Raw genomic sequence first — 14876 nt, 5'->3', positions numbered from 1 at the left:
GACCACTGATTGGCAGGGGCCTCTCCTGCCACTGGGCTCAGACCTGGGGAGCTCACAACCCAGGAAATTGAAAACCAAGTTAATCCCCAGCCCCCGGCCCTCCCACTCACCGGGGACAGAGCCTTGGCTGTTCTGGGCCCCCACCTGATAGCAGCCTCCAACGTCTGGGGAGTCTGATAATGCTTGACTTGGCAGGGAGTTCATGCCAAGTCCCGCCATCAGCATGGTAGCTGCTGTTTATGGGGAAGGGGAGAGCTGCAAGGCCCCGGTCAGGGGCAAGGGGGTCTTGAAGCTCCTTCCTAGAATCCCCATTGTGCCCATCACCTCTCCTCCAGGAAAGTAGCTGAGAACAGGCCTCCAAGTTTCTCCTTCTTTGGGAACACATTGCCTCACACTGCCCAACCCCTGAACCCCCATCTCCTGAACCCCTATCCCCTGAACCCTCAGACCTTGAACATCTGATTGGCTTCAGATACACGGTCAGTCTTCAAGACTCAGCCCTGAACAGGCCTGGGGTGAAGTCTGTTCCCCAGAAACGGTGACCCCCGCCTTCGCCTGGCCCTTATCAGGGGCTGCAGCCAATCAGCTGAGGGCAGAGAGGAGCCCTCCAAGGGGCCATCAGAGCCTCAGAGCCCACGAGGCCGCCAAGGGAGAGGAGGCCTGAGCCCCAGGGTGGGCACCAGCCAGCCATGGCTGCAGCGGAGACCGCCTTGCCCTCCATCAGCACGCTGACCGCCCTGGGCCCCTTCTCGGACACACAAGAAGACATCCTCAAGGTGGGGTCAGGTGGGGGTCTAGATGGGCTGGCAGGGGTTCTGGGCCCTGGCCACAGAATTGGGGGACCGGGTCTGCATCTTGCCCTGGAATTCACATCTTGCCCTGCTCAGGACCGGGAGTCCTCAGTACAGGCCAGGGGTCTGAACTTGGTCTAAGGTCTTATTTCTGTCATGGAAGACAGGCTGGGAACAGAACAACACAGGGATCTAGGCTCAGTGAGACACCCCCAGATATAAGAGGGAAATGACAGCTGTGGCTAGGGGACACCCAGGAATTAATCTTGTTAGGGAACCTGGAAGGGGAGGAAGATTCTTGGGGGAAACTGAGGCAAGGCTGAGCCTCCCCTAGCCTTCCATTCTTGGTTCTGCCAACCCTTCCCCCATGCCTGAGCGAGGCAGGAGACTCTAGATAATATAAGCCTTATCTCCTGTCTCCAGCCTGACCCGATAGACCGTCTCTGGAGCTGGGGGGGGGGGGGCTGAGGGGAGAGACGGACAAGTGTGAGGGAGTGGGACAGACTGGCATGACAGAGAAGCAAACAAGACCCCTTTACGGAGCCTCTGGCCAGCCTGCCCCCATCAGGGCATCCGGCCCCCACCGTCTATGGGCAGGATACCTTGGTGTCCGCTGAATCTCCATGTTACCGGCTCCTTCCCCCAGTGGTGGCGCTCTGAAGACGTGCAGGACTTGGGCCCGGGCCCCCCCGACCATACTGGACCACCCCTCCACGTGAGGCCTGAGCTGGAGGACGCACCTGGGGAGGACGAAGAGGATGACAGGGATGCAGCTACCCCCTGGGACCTGGATCTCCTCTTCACCAACTTCCCGTGCTCAGAGCCCGGCGGTGCGCCCCAGACCTGCGCGCCTCAGGCTTGCGCTCTGGCGCCCGCCGAGGGCTCCGGAGCGCAATTCCCACCGCCGCCCGAGACTCTGGGCGCGTATGCGGGCGGCCCGGGGCTGGTGGCTGGGCTCTTGGGCCCTGAGGAGCACCTGGGCTGGGCTCGCCCGGCCCCACGAACCCCGGCTCCCGATACCTTCGTGGGCCCATCCCTGATCCCGACCCCCGAGCCCAAAGCGCTGCCGTTGCAGTCGTTGTACCCGGGACCGGGCGCGGGTTCCTCCGGCAGCTACTTCCCGAGGACCGGGCTTTCAGTGCCTGCAGCGCCGGGCGCCCCCTACGGGCTGCTGTCCGGGTACCCCGCGCTGTACCCGATGCCGCAGTACCAAGGGCATTTCCAGCTCTTCCGCGGGCTCCAGGCGCCGGCACCTGGCCCCGCCTCGCCCCACTCCTTCCTGAGTTGTCTAGGGCCCGGGACGACGGGTGCAGGACTCGGGGGGACTACAGGAGACCCAGGAGGGACCGCGGAGGCCGCGCCATCCAAGCGCAGCCGGCGATCGTGGGCACGCAAGAGGCAGGCTGCGCACACGTGCACGCACCCGGGGTGCGGCAAGAGCTACACCAAAAGCTCGCACCTGAAGGCGCATCTACGCACGCACACTGGTGAGGGGCCGGCCCCGGTGCAGGGGCTGGGCGGGCTGGGCGGGGCCTTGGGAGCTGGGAGCTGTCGAGGAGCTAGAAACTGGAGCAAAGGGAGGGGCTAAAGCAAAGTCTCGAAGCAAAGGGCTACCCCGAGGGAGCTGGGGTGCTTGGAACTTCAGGAGTCGGCCGAAGAGCAGAGGGGAGGGCCGGTGGGGACAGAGAGAGAACCCGGAAAACATTTCAGGAAACCAACGGCTAAGACCTGGACCAAGGAAGTGCCGAAAAGCAGAGAGCCCTGCAAGCTGTGTAGGGGCGGGGCTAGAGGAGGGGCCGCAGGAGAGAAAGCCGGAATACCAAGGGCGGGGCCAAAGACGCAGGGTTCAGGTTTGGGGCAAGTGGGAGTAAGGGGTTCAGGGGCCGCAGTGCTCAGACGTATCCGACTCTTTGCCACCCAATGGACTGTACTCTCTGCGGGGGGGTCTCCCAGATCCAGGGATCGAACTCGCCTTTCCTGCGTCTCCTGCATCCGCAGGCGGATTCTTTACCACTGCGCCGCTTGGGGCTCGGTTGGTAAAGAATCTGCCTGCAATGCAGGAGACCCGGATTCGATCCCTGGCTCGGGAAGATCCCCTGGAGAAGGAAATGGCAACCCACTGCAATACTCCTGCCTGGAGAATTCCATGGACAGAGGAGCTGGGCAAGCTACAGTCCAGGGGACCGCAAAGACAAAAAGTGTGCCACTAACTCACTTTTCACCTGGGAAGCCATTCAGCGGCCGTAGCCAGGAATATAAAGAGGGAGTGGCTTAGCCAGACTGTAGGGGGCGTGCTGGAGCTCAGGAGGTTTAGTTTGAGCGGCCCAGATGCAGAGGCAGTTCCTGGAGTTTGAAGATAAATAGCTTGGAAACAGAGGAGGGTGGGCACAGGAGGAAAAGCCGGGGACCCAAGGAGCCAAAGAAGGGCGGGGACATGGAATAGAGGGCCAGGAGGAGGAGGAAGGAGGCCTGTGCCTAGGGGGATGGAGCCACGTGTACAGACCTATCCAGGAACGTAGGGAGGAGGGGCCAAATCTAGCTGAGGGAAAAAAGTACCCGGGAAAGGGCGTGGAACACGAATTGGATTTCGGGGCTCAAGGATCAAGGCCAACAACAGGACTGAACAGCAGCTGGAGGGTCCCCTGGTACAGTAAAGAGCCTGGAACACAGGGAGCAGTGCCAAAGGACAAAAACTGGGAGGGCATTAGTACGCTGGGGCAGGACGTGAGGACACAGGGAGCAGGGCCAGCAGCATAGACAGCGCGACTTGTGCCCGGGAAATGAAAAGGAGCCTGGTGCCAGCAGGTACAGAAGAGGTACAGAGGTCGCAGATGTCGGTTCTGGGTGTAGATTCAGGCCGTCCCTGAGAGTGAAAGCCTTCTTAAATTTCATGATCTTGGCGCCTCACGGGCCTCACCCTAGGCGCTAGTGATAAAGAACCTGCCTGCCAATGCAGACATAAGAGACTCAGGTTCAGTCCCTGGGTGGGGAAGATTCCCTGGAGGAGGGCATGGCAACCCACTCCACTATTCTTGCCTGGAGTATCCCATGGACAGAGGAACCTGGCAGGCTCCATGGGGTCGCAAAGAGTCCGACACAACTGAAGCGACTTAGCATGCACGCAGTCCCGGCCTAGGCTAGGAGGGAAGACCCTGGGACCAAGTATGGTGGATAGTGGCGCTCAAGGCTTCCTCATCTCCGCAGGGGAGAAGCCGTACGCCTGCACGTGGGACGGCTGTGGCTGGCGGTTCGCGCGCTCCGATGAGCTGACCCGTCACTACCGAAAACACACAGGACAGCGCCCCTTCCGCTGCCAGCTCTGTTCGCGTGCTTTTTCGCGCTCCGATCATCTGGCCTTGCACATGAAGCGTCATCTTTGAGCCCTGCCTCTGGCACTTGGACCTTCCTGGGGACTGGGGTTGGAACAAGAGTGGATCCACGCAGAGTGGCTTTCCCTCGGATGAATCCTCATCTGGACTCTAGGCCCCACGGATCCAGCAAAAGATCAAGGACTGACCCATAGACGCACCTGGGAGAGCCTCCAACATAAGCTCCCACAGGTCCTCAGCCACAGACAGCCACGATCATGTAGACCCAGCAAGACAGACCTCCAAATAAACGGACTCAAATGGATACTCAGATACTTCTGACAAAGAGACAGACTCTCAGAGAGCTGGACCATCAAACCAGCTCATAGGTGACCCTAGACAGTGAGCGGGTGAGGCATCCCAGAGACCCTGATTCTTGAAGGCTTCACACTGTGACACCTGAAACTCCACATAGAGGCTGGCATTGCTGTGAATGGTTATGGGTCCTGTAAAAATGCCCCTCCCAGATAAAACTTGTGTTGGCCTGAATTTGTGGATTTTGGCTGTGGTAGTTGGGAAGAAGCTGTAACCCCAGAACTGATATTGGGGGGCCATACACAAGACTTAGCGATTGAACAACACACATTTACACACTCATCTCCTAAAACTGGGCAACCTTCCTTGGGCACTGACTGCCTTGCAGCCCCCCTCCTTCCCCCACCCCAAGGTCAGGGTATATTGTCCTTGCTTCCTGTCTTGAAGCCCAGGGACATTCACAGGGGCCTTCTTTTCTACTTAAGAATCTTCTTCCTCCACCAAGAATCCTAAGGGAATTCCCTGATGGTCCGGTGGTTAGGACTCTGGGCTTCCATTGCAGGGAGCACGGATTCGATCTCTGGGGAACTAAGATCCCATATGCCCTGTGGAGTGGCCCAAATAAATACATAAATTTTTTTTTTTAAAGGAATCTTCAGCTCGGTCCCAGAGCCCCAGCATCCTTCGCCCTACCATGATCCAAAGTGACCCCTTGGCTAGCTCTTGTACGGTGGCGGAGTGGGGGTGGGGGGACATGCAGAATGAAAACGGGGAGGACCAACAGCACAAGCTCCCTGTAAAGGAGCAAATCACACGAGGTGGACCTCAGGCTGTAAGGCAGGAAAGGATAAAGTCCAAAATTGTCTCTGACGGGTAAACCGGGGAAAGAGTGCCGTTAAATAGAAGAGTGTTCATTGGGATTAGCCAGTAATGGGGCTTCCCTGGTGGCTTAGATGGTAAAGAATTCGCCTGCAATGCGGGAAACCTGGGTTCAATCCTGGGGTTCCATCCCTGGAGGAGGACATGGCAACCCACTCCAGTATTCTTGCCTGGAGAATCCTCATGGACAGAGGAGCCTGGCGGACTACAGTCCACGGAGTCTCAAAGCATCGGACACGCCTGAGCGACGAAGCACACACAGCCTGAATTGAAAGAGACGGAGGCAGGGCCTAGCAGAAGGACGTGAGCTGTGGTTGGTCAGGAGCAGAGTCGGAGGCAGGCGCTGGAAATCGCTTAGCCTTGAGAGGGCGTGTCTGGGCCGAGCCAGAGGGTGGAGCCTATCAGAGACTAGTCGGCCGGAAGCAGGAGGAGGCCCCAGGCTGGCCGGATCCGGGGCGGACTCAGGTGGGGCGGGGGCGGACTCCGATGGGTGTGACGGCCGGAAAGAAAGTCCAGCCCCTGGGAGGATCCTGGACTGCCTTTTAAAATCTCTGCTTCTCACCTCGCGGGCGGGGTCTCCATCCTCTTGATGTCTGGGGTTGGGTTCCCAGGCGGATTTGGGGAAGTGAAAGTCACCAGGGGCCGGGCCTGTCCCAGCTCGTGACCCCGCGCCTCGCCCTCTTGATACAAATTTCTAGACCCCAGCTCGATGGCCACGCTGAGCTCGCTGCTATTGACCGCGCTGCTCTGGGTCCCTGTAGGAACCCTGACCTGCTACGGGGACTCGGGGAAGCCTGTGGACTGGTGAGTGCGCGGGCGCCCACTATTCCTCAGAGCCGCACTGGGGCTTCCTGCACTCCTAGGAGAAAACAGGTGCCTTCCCGTCTTCCTCCATTCTGTCCGTCCCCCAACCTATAGGTTCGTCGTTTACAAGCTGCCAGCCCACACAGGGTCGGGAGATGCGACGCAGAACGGGCTGCGGTACAAGTACTTTGACGAACACTCAGAGGACTGGCAGGACGGCGTGGGGTTCATCAGTAGCACCACCGGCGCCGTGGGCCGCAGCCTGCTGCCGCTGTACCGAAACAACAGCCAGGTGATGACGCCTCCGGCCGAACCTGGGGTGGGACTCTAGGGTTGGGCCTGACCTGAGGGAACCTTCACGTTGTCCCTGTCCATCTTCCCCAGCTTGCCTTTGTGCTCTACAATGACCAACCGCCTAAATCCCGCGAGTCTAAGGACTCTTCCAGTCGTGGGCACACGAAGGGTGAGGCCACATTGGGGCCTGGGGGAGGGTTCTGGTTTCCCTATGCGTCTTCAGCTAATTCCTGTGTCTGAGGGTGAGCTGCTCTGGCAGGCCCTGGATATCTGTTTCCCTATCTTAAATCAACATGGTCCTTCTTCTGAACTATAAGAACTGATGGCTGTGGAAACTGAGCTCAGCAGTGGTCCAGACACTCACTGTCCACTGCCCGCTGGTCCTGCAGTCCGGGCCCCCTACAGACTGAGAGTGTTCCTGGTTACACATGTGCTTGTTGTGATGGCTCAAGCAGTCCCCTCCCCCCATCAACTCCAATTTCTGTTCAGGTGTGCTGCTCCTGGACCAAGAAGGGGGCTTCTGGTTGATCCACAGCGTTCCGAACTTCCCTCCACATGCCTCCTCTGCTGCGTACAGCTGGCCTCCTGGTGCCCAAAAATATGGGCAGACCCTGATCTGTGTATCTTTTCCTCTCACCCAGTTTCCGGATATCAGTGAGTAAAGACAGGGAGACAGGGTGAGTCCCTGATTCCCAGATCAGAATCTTAGAACAATCCCTCAGTTTCTTCTCCCTTGCTCTCCAGGCAAACAGCTGACCTATACCTACCCGCTGGTGTATGACCACAAGCTGGAAGGGGACTTCGCCCAGAAATTCCCCTACCTGGAGGAGGTAGTCAAGGGCCATCATGTTCTCCAGGGACCGTGGAACAGCAGTGTAACACTCACATCAAAGAAAGGAGCCACATTCCAGAGCTTTGCCAAATTTGGAAACTTTGGAGATGGTGAGGCCTGAGGCTGATGATTGGAGAACTCTTTCTCTGCAGAGGGACTGTCTGGTGTGTCCATGGCTATGGGCAGGTCATGGGTAGGGACTGGGACACATCTGAGTCATAATCACATGCGAGGTAAACAACCAACATACCTGTGTTCAAGTATTGGTTTCTGGCTGTGTGATACATGATTTAATCAGGGTTTCAACTTACCTGTCTGAAAAATGGGAATAGTAATGGTATCTGCTTGAAAGGGCTGCTGTGTGCAAAGTGATACATATAAAGCATTTAGTAAGGGCTATTACTCTTAATGTTATAATCCTCCACATCGCCAGGAACTGACAACTGAGGAAACAGCTCAGAGAGGGGAAGTGACCTAGGGAATCCCTAGCATTGATCCTGACCCTGTCCGTGCCCTCTTTCCATCTTCTGCAGACCTGTACTCTGGCTGGCTGGCGGAAGCCCTTGGCAGTACCCTGCAGGTACAATTCTGGCAAAGATCTTCCGGTATCCTGCCCTCCAACTGCTCTGGGGCCCAGCATGTATTTGACGTGACTCAGACAGCCTTCCCTGGGCCAGCTGGGCCAGCCTTCAATGCCACAGAAGACCATTCCAAGTGGTGTGTAACCCCAAAAGGGCCCTGGGCCTGTGTGGGTGACATGAATCGGAACCAAAGAGAGGAGCACCGGGGTGGGGGCACTCTGTGTGCCCAGATGCTCTGGAAGGCCTTCAAGCCTCTGGTGAAGGCCTGGGAGCCCTGTGAAAGCAAGAGCAGGGCCTTCTCTCTAGGAAGCCCAGCAGGACATATAAGAGCTAAGGTTCAGGGGCCAATGTGGACTTGAGTTTGAATCTATTTTGTCCCTTCCTATTTGTTTGGCCTTAATCATGCACCTTAATCTGTGACTCATCTGTACAATGGGAATCATAGTAATACAAAGAAATTGGTAAATGAGACAGTTATTCTTTCTTCAGCTGAGCACTGGGACTCTGAACAGCATTGCAACTTGCTCAGGGTCGGGGGGCAGCTGGCACATAGGTGAGACACAGAATAGGACCCCAAGTAAGGGTCCACCCAAGGCCTACCTCCCCTCTTTATGGTAACTAGGACTGGAGGAAGTTTCACCCCTTAACAAGCACACAGGCAAGGGGGTGGAAACAGGATGTCCTGCCTTGCTAGGGGAGGAGGGGCGAGCTCCAGAAAGCTCACACGGCAGGGGCGCACTTTATTTATATGTGTACATATGTATACAGGAGGCTGTACAGCACGGGGCCAGCGGCTCCCACTGCTATGGGCCTGGGGGCATGGGACAGGGCGCCCCTTTTTTGGTCGGGCCTACTGAGGGCACAGCTTCAGCAGGGCACCGAGAGGTTGGCCCCACCTCAGGCTTGGTGGTCGGGCCCGGCAGGGAAGCAGGTGGGGCTGGGGGCCCAGCACTGCTGGGCACATTTTTTGTTGAGGCTTGGGAGGGGGTCTGAGGGTCTGGGGAGAGCTTGGGAGAGGCAGGTTTGGAACGAGGCCCGCTCAGCGTGGTCCGCTCCTCTACCACCTCCAGCACCCAGCGCTCCCGGCCCCGGAGGGCCTCAGGTTGGGGAGGCGCCAGGGGTGCAGATTCGGGCAATGCCTTGGAGTCCGCACTCGGGGTATGCACACTCGGGGGCTGAGACACCTCGGCTTTCGCCCCAGGCCGTACGGGCTCTACGACAATGGGCACCGGGGGCGTTCCTGCTTCGCCGGAGCTGCTGCGCCGGCCGGTCTCGTGTTCCTGCACCGGGCTCAGCGCGGACTTGGCCACGGCCCTGGCCGTCCCGCCCGTACCGTCTTCGGTCTGCACGCTCTGGTGTCGCGCGCCGCTGGCGTCCCGCTCCAGGGTCCGACCCCCAGGGGTCGTCGCACGGGGCGGGGTGCAGGCCTCGGCGCCGCCCGGGGACTCTTTCTCCTTACTTGATGCCAGCGGCCTGGGGGCGCCCTCGGGCAGCAGCGGGTCCGCGCCCAGGCTCAGGGGCGACTCCTGGCGGCCCAGGCGGCGGACGGCGACCTGCCGGGGCGCGCCGGGACCCTCGATAGGGGGTGTCTCGCCGTCCGACTCTGCGAGGCTATGCAGTGCTAGCTCGCCGTGGAAGTCCTTGCGGAAATCCGGGTGGCCCACCTCGAGACTGTGTTTGCGTAGCGCGCCCTTCTTGTCGGCGCCCAGCGAGGCTCCCAGCTTCTCCGCCGACTGCACCCGTTTGAGGAGTGGGGAGCGCGGGGGCTCGGCACTTTTCGGGCGCGGGCGCACCACCGGCGGCGACGAGTGCAGCTTGGCCGGGAAGCTCTGCGTGGTGTGCGAGCTGCCCACCGTGTGGCCCGGCAGCGGCGGCGGCGACGCCTGTGTCGGGGACGGCGTGTGCGCCAGCGGCGACAGCGGGATGTTGCCTGCCGACTTGCAGCGCGCAGAGCGGTACTGGCGGTGCAGCTTCGGCGACAGGCCGTGCAGCGTGCTGGGCCGGATGTGGTGCGACGCTGACGACGCCGGCGAGTTGGGCGTGCTCGAGGCGGGCGAGCTACTCTGGGACGAGGCGCCTGCGGGCGGGCGAGAGAGGGCAAAGAACTGGGTGGGCGCCGCCAGGGCACTGCCCCGCCCGCACATACCGCCCGCCCCGCGCAGGCGCAGGGTCTACCTAGGTAGGCGGAGTCGGGCGTGGAGCGGTAGCTGTGGGTGGGCGAGCGCGCCGGCAGGCCGTGCGTGGGAGAGCCGGGCAAGCTGTCGCTGGACGACAGCGAGCGGTTCAACGACGACAGCGAGCGGCTAGTGTGCAGCAGGTTCGACTGCTTCGTGATCTTGCGGAAGAGGGAGCTGCGCTTCTTGCTAGAGGACAAGGAGGGAACCAGTTTCCCTGGACCAGACTCTAGAGCTTCAGGGCCTCAAGGCACCTCCTGGAACCACCCACCCAATCTGGACCCTCCCTCTTCAAAAACAACACTGTTGGAGACTGGAGACTCTCCTTATGGCTGACCCACTTGGCCTCTCCCACCAGGCCTACCCATTGCTTTTTGACCACTCACACTCCAAGCTAGAAACATCCTTCCAAACAGAACCAACCTATCCTGGCCCCGTCCACCTTTCTAGCCACCCCCTCTTCAGCTAAACCCACCTATTAGGGCAGGAAGAATTTCACTGGCCTCAGCCTGACGCATCTCACTCCAATCCCCACTCACTCTTTGTCCAGGCCAAACCCGCTGATCAAAACAGAAAACTCTCCTGGCTCCACCCACCTCTCCTAATTCTGCATTATTTGTAAGGGAAGAAATTATTTCTACTGGCCTGGTATGCTCCTCCCAGGTAGAAGTCTCTTCTCCTGGCCCCTCCCAGTCTCTTAAATGCATCCAGCAAAGCAGGGTCATCTCTTGGATGGTGCCCTCTTGGTCTGTATCCGCTGGCTCTGCTCTACTCCGAGTTTTGGAGCTTGGTATATCTTCTTTTCCCAACTCCTCCCACTTTCTCAGCACCCCCTTCTCTGTCCTCTCATTATTGCTCTTCATTCGGTGGCCCCCAGGTGGCGCGAGTGGTAAAGAACCCGCCTGCCAATGCAGGAGACGTGAGACTGGAGTTCTCTTATGTCTTCCTGATCCCTGGGTCGGGAAGATCCCCTTGAGAAGGGCATGGCAACCAACTCCAGTATTCTTGCCTGGAGAATCCCATGGACAGAGGAGCCTGGCGGGCTACAGTCCATAGGGTCCCAAAGAGTCAGACAAGACTGAAGCGACCTAGCACACACGCACAGTGGCCACGGCCACCTTTCCTGTGCACAACTTCCATTCCTGTGAATAGGCCTTCTCCTGTCCTCTCCTATCCCACATAATCCCTGGCCATGGCTCAAAAACGGGAATGCTCCAGAGGGCCTGCTGTTTATAGCCCCGCCCACTGCACTCGGCCCCACCCACCTCTCCTGACCCTCCTTGGCAGAGGGCCTCTTGTTCCTCCGAGCCATTTTGGCCTTGTAGCTGCTGCGCCGTGCAGGGCCGATTCGGATGGAGGTATTTTCGAAGGGCGTTGTGGTAACGGCCACTTTATTGCCACTCTAGGGTTAGAAAGGGGGAAAGTTCTCTGCTGGAGGCTGTTCTGGCAACTCCAGCTCCCCGGGACCTCCCTCACCCTTCACTCCCTTCCACTCCCCCGACAGTTCGCTTTTCCCCCATAGACTCACCTTAAGGATCAGCTCAACGACCTCAGGATGTACCATGCCATGCACCGGCTCCCCGTTCACGTGGGTGATGAGGTCCCCGGCACAGAGCCCTGCCTCCTGGGCTGGGCCCCCCTCCTCCACGTGCTGGGGACAGGTCACCCCACAGGGGCAGGATTAACAGGACTGGTAACAAGGAAGTCTCCCTAACCTTCTGTTCCAGACACCTAACTCTGTAGGCACAGTAATTAATCATAACACCGAGCAAAACAACAATCATTCTCGCCAGTTTACAAATGAAGAAACTGAGAGTCAGAGAGGAAAGTGACGGGGTGCGGGGGTGTCACAGAGGAGTCTCATTCAGGCTGCCTAGTTCCAGAGTTTGAGATGTCCCTCATCCCTTTGAGCGGGGTGAGGGGTGGCGGGGAGGGTGTGGAACTCTCTCTCCCCATCCCCACCGTAGAATACAGGCTCATCCATGACTGCTCACCCAGACAATGTGGTGTACACTGTAGACATCTGAGTCACCCATGTAGACGCGGATGGCACGCAGTGTGAAGCCATACTTCTTGCCCGAGCGTTGGATGGTGATAGGGGAGCGAAGCCCACTGACAGCCGGCGAGTAGTCCCGGCTGGGTGAGGAGTCCCGTGAGGATGGGTTGGAGGAGAGAGATCGCGGGGACATGGGGCTAGCCAAAGGTGAGCTCCCATGTGGGTCCACTGCAGACACAGACCCATGGTCAGAGGTCAGGGCGGACAGACACAGCTCTACCTGTATCTGCTCCTCCCTCCTCCCAAGTTTAAGTCCCAGGGCTCTCATTGGCCCATCCCAGAGCAAATCACGGTGGACCGGGAAAACGCACCAATGGGGGCAGCCCATCCCCTGCCAGGTTGGACCCAGCGTCACCTGCAGGGATCATGACGGACAAGGCAGTGGCCGAGGCTGACTTGATGACTTTGCCCCCGGTTCGAGAAGGCCGCTTCTCTACCGCGGGATCTCCTGATAGCTGCTGGTGCCGCGCTCGGCGCAAAACCAGGTCATTGGTGGCTCTGGGGCCTGATGGGTCCCCATCCTTAGAGGGTGGGCAGAGGTCGCCTGGGCGGTCAGCTGCAACATAGCAGGGGGGTTAGGGGGTCAGTTCAAGGTTATAATCCTCTTAAATGGTGTTCCCTCTGCATGCAATGCTCTTCCCACCTCTCTCCCTTGCTGGATTGTGAATTTCATAAGAGCAGGTACCCTATACATCTGGAACAGCTCCTGACACAGAGAAGTGCTTAAACACATTTGCTGACTGACTGAGCATGGAATAGGGGTCATTCTCATGTTGATGAGAATCCCAGGTTGGAGTGTGAAGAGTACAGGAGAACTTACATAAGCAGTAACCAGGCTCATTGAACGCTCATATATGGCCCCTGGGGAATTGGGGAAGGCGGCAGGAGGGGGCACTTACTAGCCTCCGAGTCCCCGGTGCTAGGGGTGCCATCCCCTGGAGGTGTCTCTTTGGCGGCCCGCGCATCCAGTGAGCCTGGGGGGTCGGAGCTGGGCCGGGGAGGCCTGCGCAGCCGAGCCTCATCCTCTTCCTCTTGCGGGGTACTGAAGCGGCTGGGCTCCAGCAGCGCCGAGAAACGGCGGCGGGCGCCCAACGGGGGACTGGCCTCCCCCTCCAAGAAGCTGGCCTCAGATGCCGAGAAGCGCTTGCTACACAAAGGGGGCGTTGTCAGAGGAGTTACTCCCCTTCGGGCCCCGCCCCCACCCAAACCCAGCTCTGCCCTTGCTCACATCTCCGGGGAGCCCCCTCTCCAGGTCTTCTCGCGCAGGGTCAGGCCACCCAGGCCCTCCCGCTTGCTGGTCACCTTCTCCTCTGGGCCCTTGGCGCTCGGCTCCCTCTTGCTGGTCCCCGCTGCGGCCACGGGGGTCTTGGGCTCGTGCTGCGACAGCTGCTCCATACTGCTGTACACCTGCAAGTGGTAGTGGAGGGAAGTCCAGCCCCCGGGTTCTGCCTTCCCTCCTGAACCAGTAAACTTCCCACCACTGTTGTTCAGTCGCTCAGTCGTGTCCAAGTATTTGCGACCCCATGGACTGCAGCACGCTAGGCTTCCCTGTCTCCTGGAGTTTGCTCAGACTCATGTTCATTGAGTCGATGATGCCAACCAACCATCTCATTCTCTACCTCGCTACTGGAGCCTGCCAAACTAAGCTCCACCCTAGTAAAGCTGGGTCCTGCCCATTCCTGGACCGAGCCCGACCACCCACAATTCTTCAGTTCTGGCCTCACCCCCACGAAATGAGGGTCTGATATATTCTAGATCCCGCCCTGCCCAAGCCGTAAAGAATCTCACCTCTCCAAGTCTCATGCAGTTATGCGTACCCTCTCCCAAGCTAGGTCGTGCACCCCCCTACATTGTATGTGTGCTCAGTCGTGTCCAACTCTTTGTGACCCCCGCCACATGCTGTTCCTCAAAATGAAATAGTGCCCAACCTCGCCACGGCCTAGCTCCACCCTCACTGCTCAATCTCTCCATTCCCAGGTCCTGACCCTGCCTGGTCCAGATTAGTCCGCTCCTCCTGTCGGTCATTTCCATACTGTTCAGGTTCCACTCAATGCCGAAGGCGTCCTCCCTGGTAGCTCAGACGGTAAAGCGTCTGCTTATAATGCGGGAGACCAGGAGATCCGGAAGATCTCCTGGAGAAGAAACCCACTCCAGTATTCTTGCCTGGAAAATCCCATGGGCGGAGGAACCTGGAAGGCTACAGTCCATGGGGTCGCAAAGAGTCGGACACGACTGAGCGACTTCACTCACTTTAATGCCAAAGGCCACTTCCAAGACTATGCTGCTTCCCCCCACCCCATCCCCTCTGCCACTAGCCTTATCACTCAGATCCTCACTCCCTCTGTAAATTCTCTCGTCTGAGACTTTAGGTCTGTGTGCCTGCTCCCCACAGCCTCCTGAGCCCCTGCCCACTTCAAGCCCACCTCCATTCCCTCCCTCAACACCTGCCCCGCCCTCCCCCGGACTCACCCCATCCCTGCCCCCCAGTTTGTCCCACCTTGCTGAAGCGCGGGGAGCAGGAGGAAAACTGACGGATCTCCACAGGCTCCTCCTCCGTGGTGTCATCCTCATCGTAGGAGTTCACGTGGTGATACCTGTCTGAGCGGGCTGGGGTGGAGGTGTGGATAGTGACCGCGCGCACGTCCACTCCTCAAATCACAACCCCACAAAAGTCAGGTCTAGGTCCTACAAGCCTGGCCACGCACGCCCCTTCTAACTAGTAACTGATTCAGACCCCGCCCCGACGCTGAGTCCCAGACCCACGTTCTCCAAGGCTACATGTAGCCCCGCCTCCATAAAGCCACACCCCCAGAGTCCACCTAAGGTGCTCTCCACCCTGGCT

General features: G+C 59.0%; 3 protein-coding genes across 4 annotated transcripts in view; 2 read left to right on the top strand and 1 right to left on the bottom strand.

Moving 5' to 3' along the window:
- Nucleotides 1–630: 630 nt before the first annotated feature.
- KLF1 (Kruppel like factor 1) lies at nt 631–4648 on the top strand. 2 transcript variants are annotated; one of them, XM_040240848.1, is made up of 3 exons: nt 631–776; nt 1438–2278; nt 3996–4648. In XM_040240848.1, exons 1-3 carry the CDS (start codon nt 690–692, stop codon nt 4169–4171), a joined length of 1104 nt encoding a protein of 367 aa, XP_040096782.1. In that variant the 5' UTR covers nt 631–689; the 3' UTR covers nt 4172–4648. The 2 variants fall into 2 exon arrangements, 1 of the variants encoding a protein (XP_040096782.1); XR_005721120.1 differs by lacking the exons at nt 631–776; nt 1438–2278 and adding an exon at nt 2971–3596 and having other exon boundaries at nt 3996–4081.
- Nucleotides 4649–5711: 1063 nt separating this feature from the next.
- On the top strand, nt 5712–8273 carry DNASE2 (deoxyribonuclease 2, lysosomal). The gene is made up of 6 exons (XM_040240843.1): nt 5712–6097; nt 6212–6389; nt 6482–6560; nt 6881–7045; nt 7136–7333; nt 7757–8273. The coding sequence occupies exons 1-6, from the start codon at nt 6003–6005 to the stop codon at nt 8161–8163; spliced, it is 1122 nt and encodes a 373-aa protein (XP_040096777.1). The 5' UTR covers nt 5712–6002; the 3' UTR covers nt 8164–8273.
- The window catches only part of MAST1 (microtubule associated serine/threonine kinase 1), a 27260-nt gene continuing 20650 nt past the window's right edge, over nt 8267–14876 (bottom strand). The window contains exons 18-26 of the mRNA XM_040240798.1: nt 14532–14641; nt 13263–13441; nt 12934–13181; nt 12390–12590; nt 11973–12202; nt 11507–11629; nt 11244–11380; nt 9980–10167; nt 8267–9881 (exon numbers count right to left, since the gene is read on the bottom strand). Of these exons, the coding sequence (XP_040096732.1) occupies nt 8608–9881; nt 9980–10167; nt 11244–11380; nt 11507–11629; nt 11973–12202; nt 12390–12590; nt 12934–13181; nt 13263–13441; nt 14532–14641 (2690 nt within the window). The 3' untranslated portion in view covers nt 8267–8607. The remainder of the gene's footprint in view (nt 9882–9979; nt 10168–11243; nt 11381–11506; nt 11630–11972; nt 12203–12389; nt 12591–12933; nt 13182–13262; nt 13442–14531; nt 14642–14876) is intronic.

This window comes from Oryx dammah, unplaced genomic scaffold (genome assembly GCF_014754425.2).
Source record: "Oryx dammah isolate SB20612 unplaced genomic scaffold, SCBI_Odam_1.1 HiC_scaffold_5, whole genome shotgun sequence".
Lineage (NCBI taxonomy): Eukaryota > Metazoa > Chordata > Mammalia > Artiodactyla > Bovidae > Oryx > Oryx dammah.
Note: the sequence above shows the minus strand (reverse complement) of the source record. Positions and strands in the feature narration are given on the sequence as shown.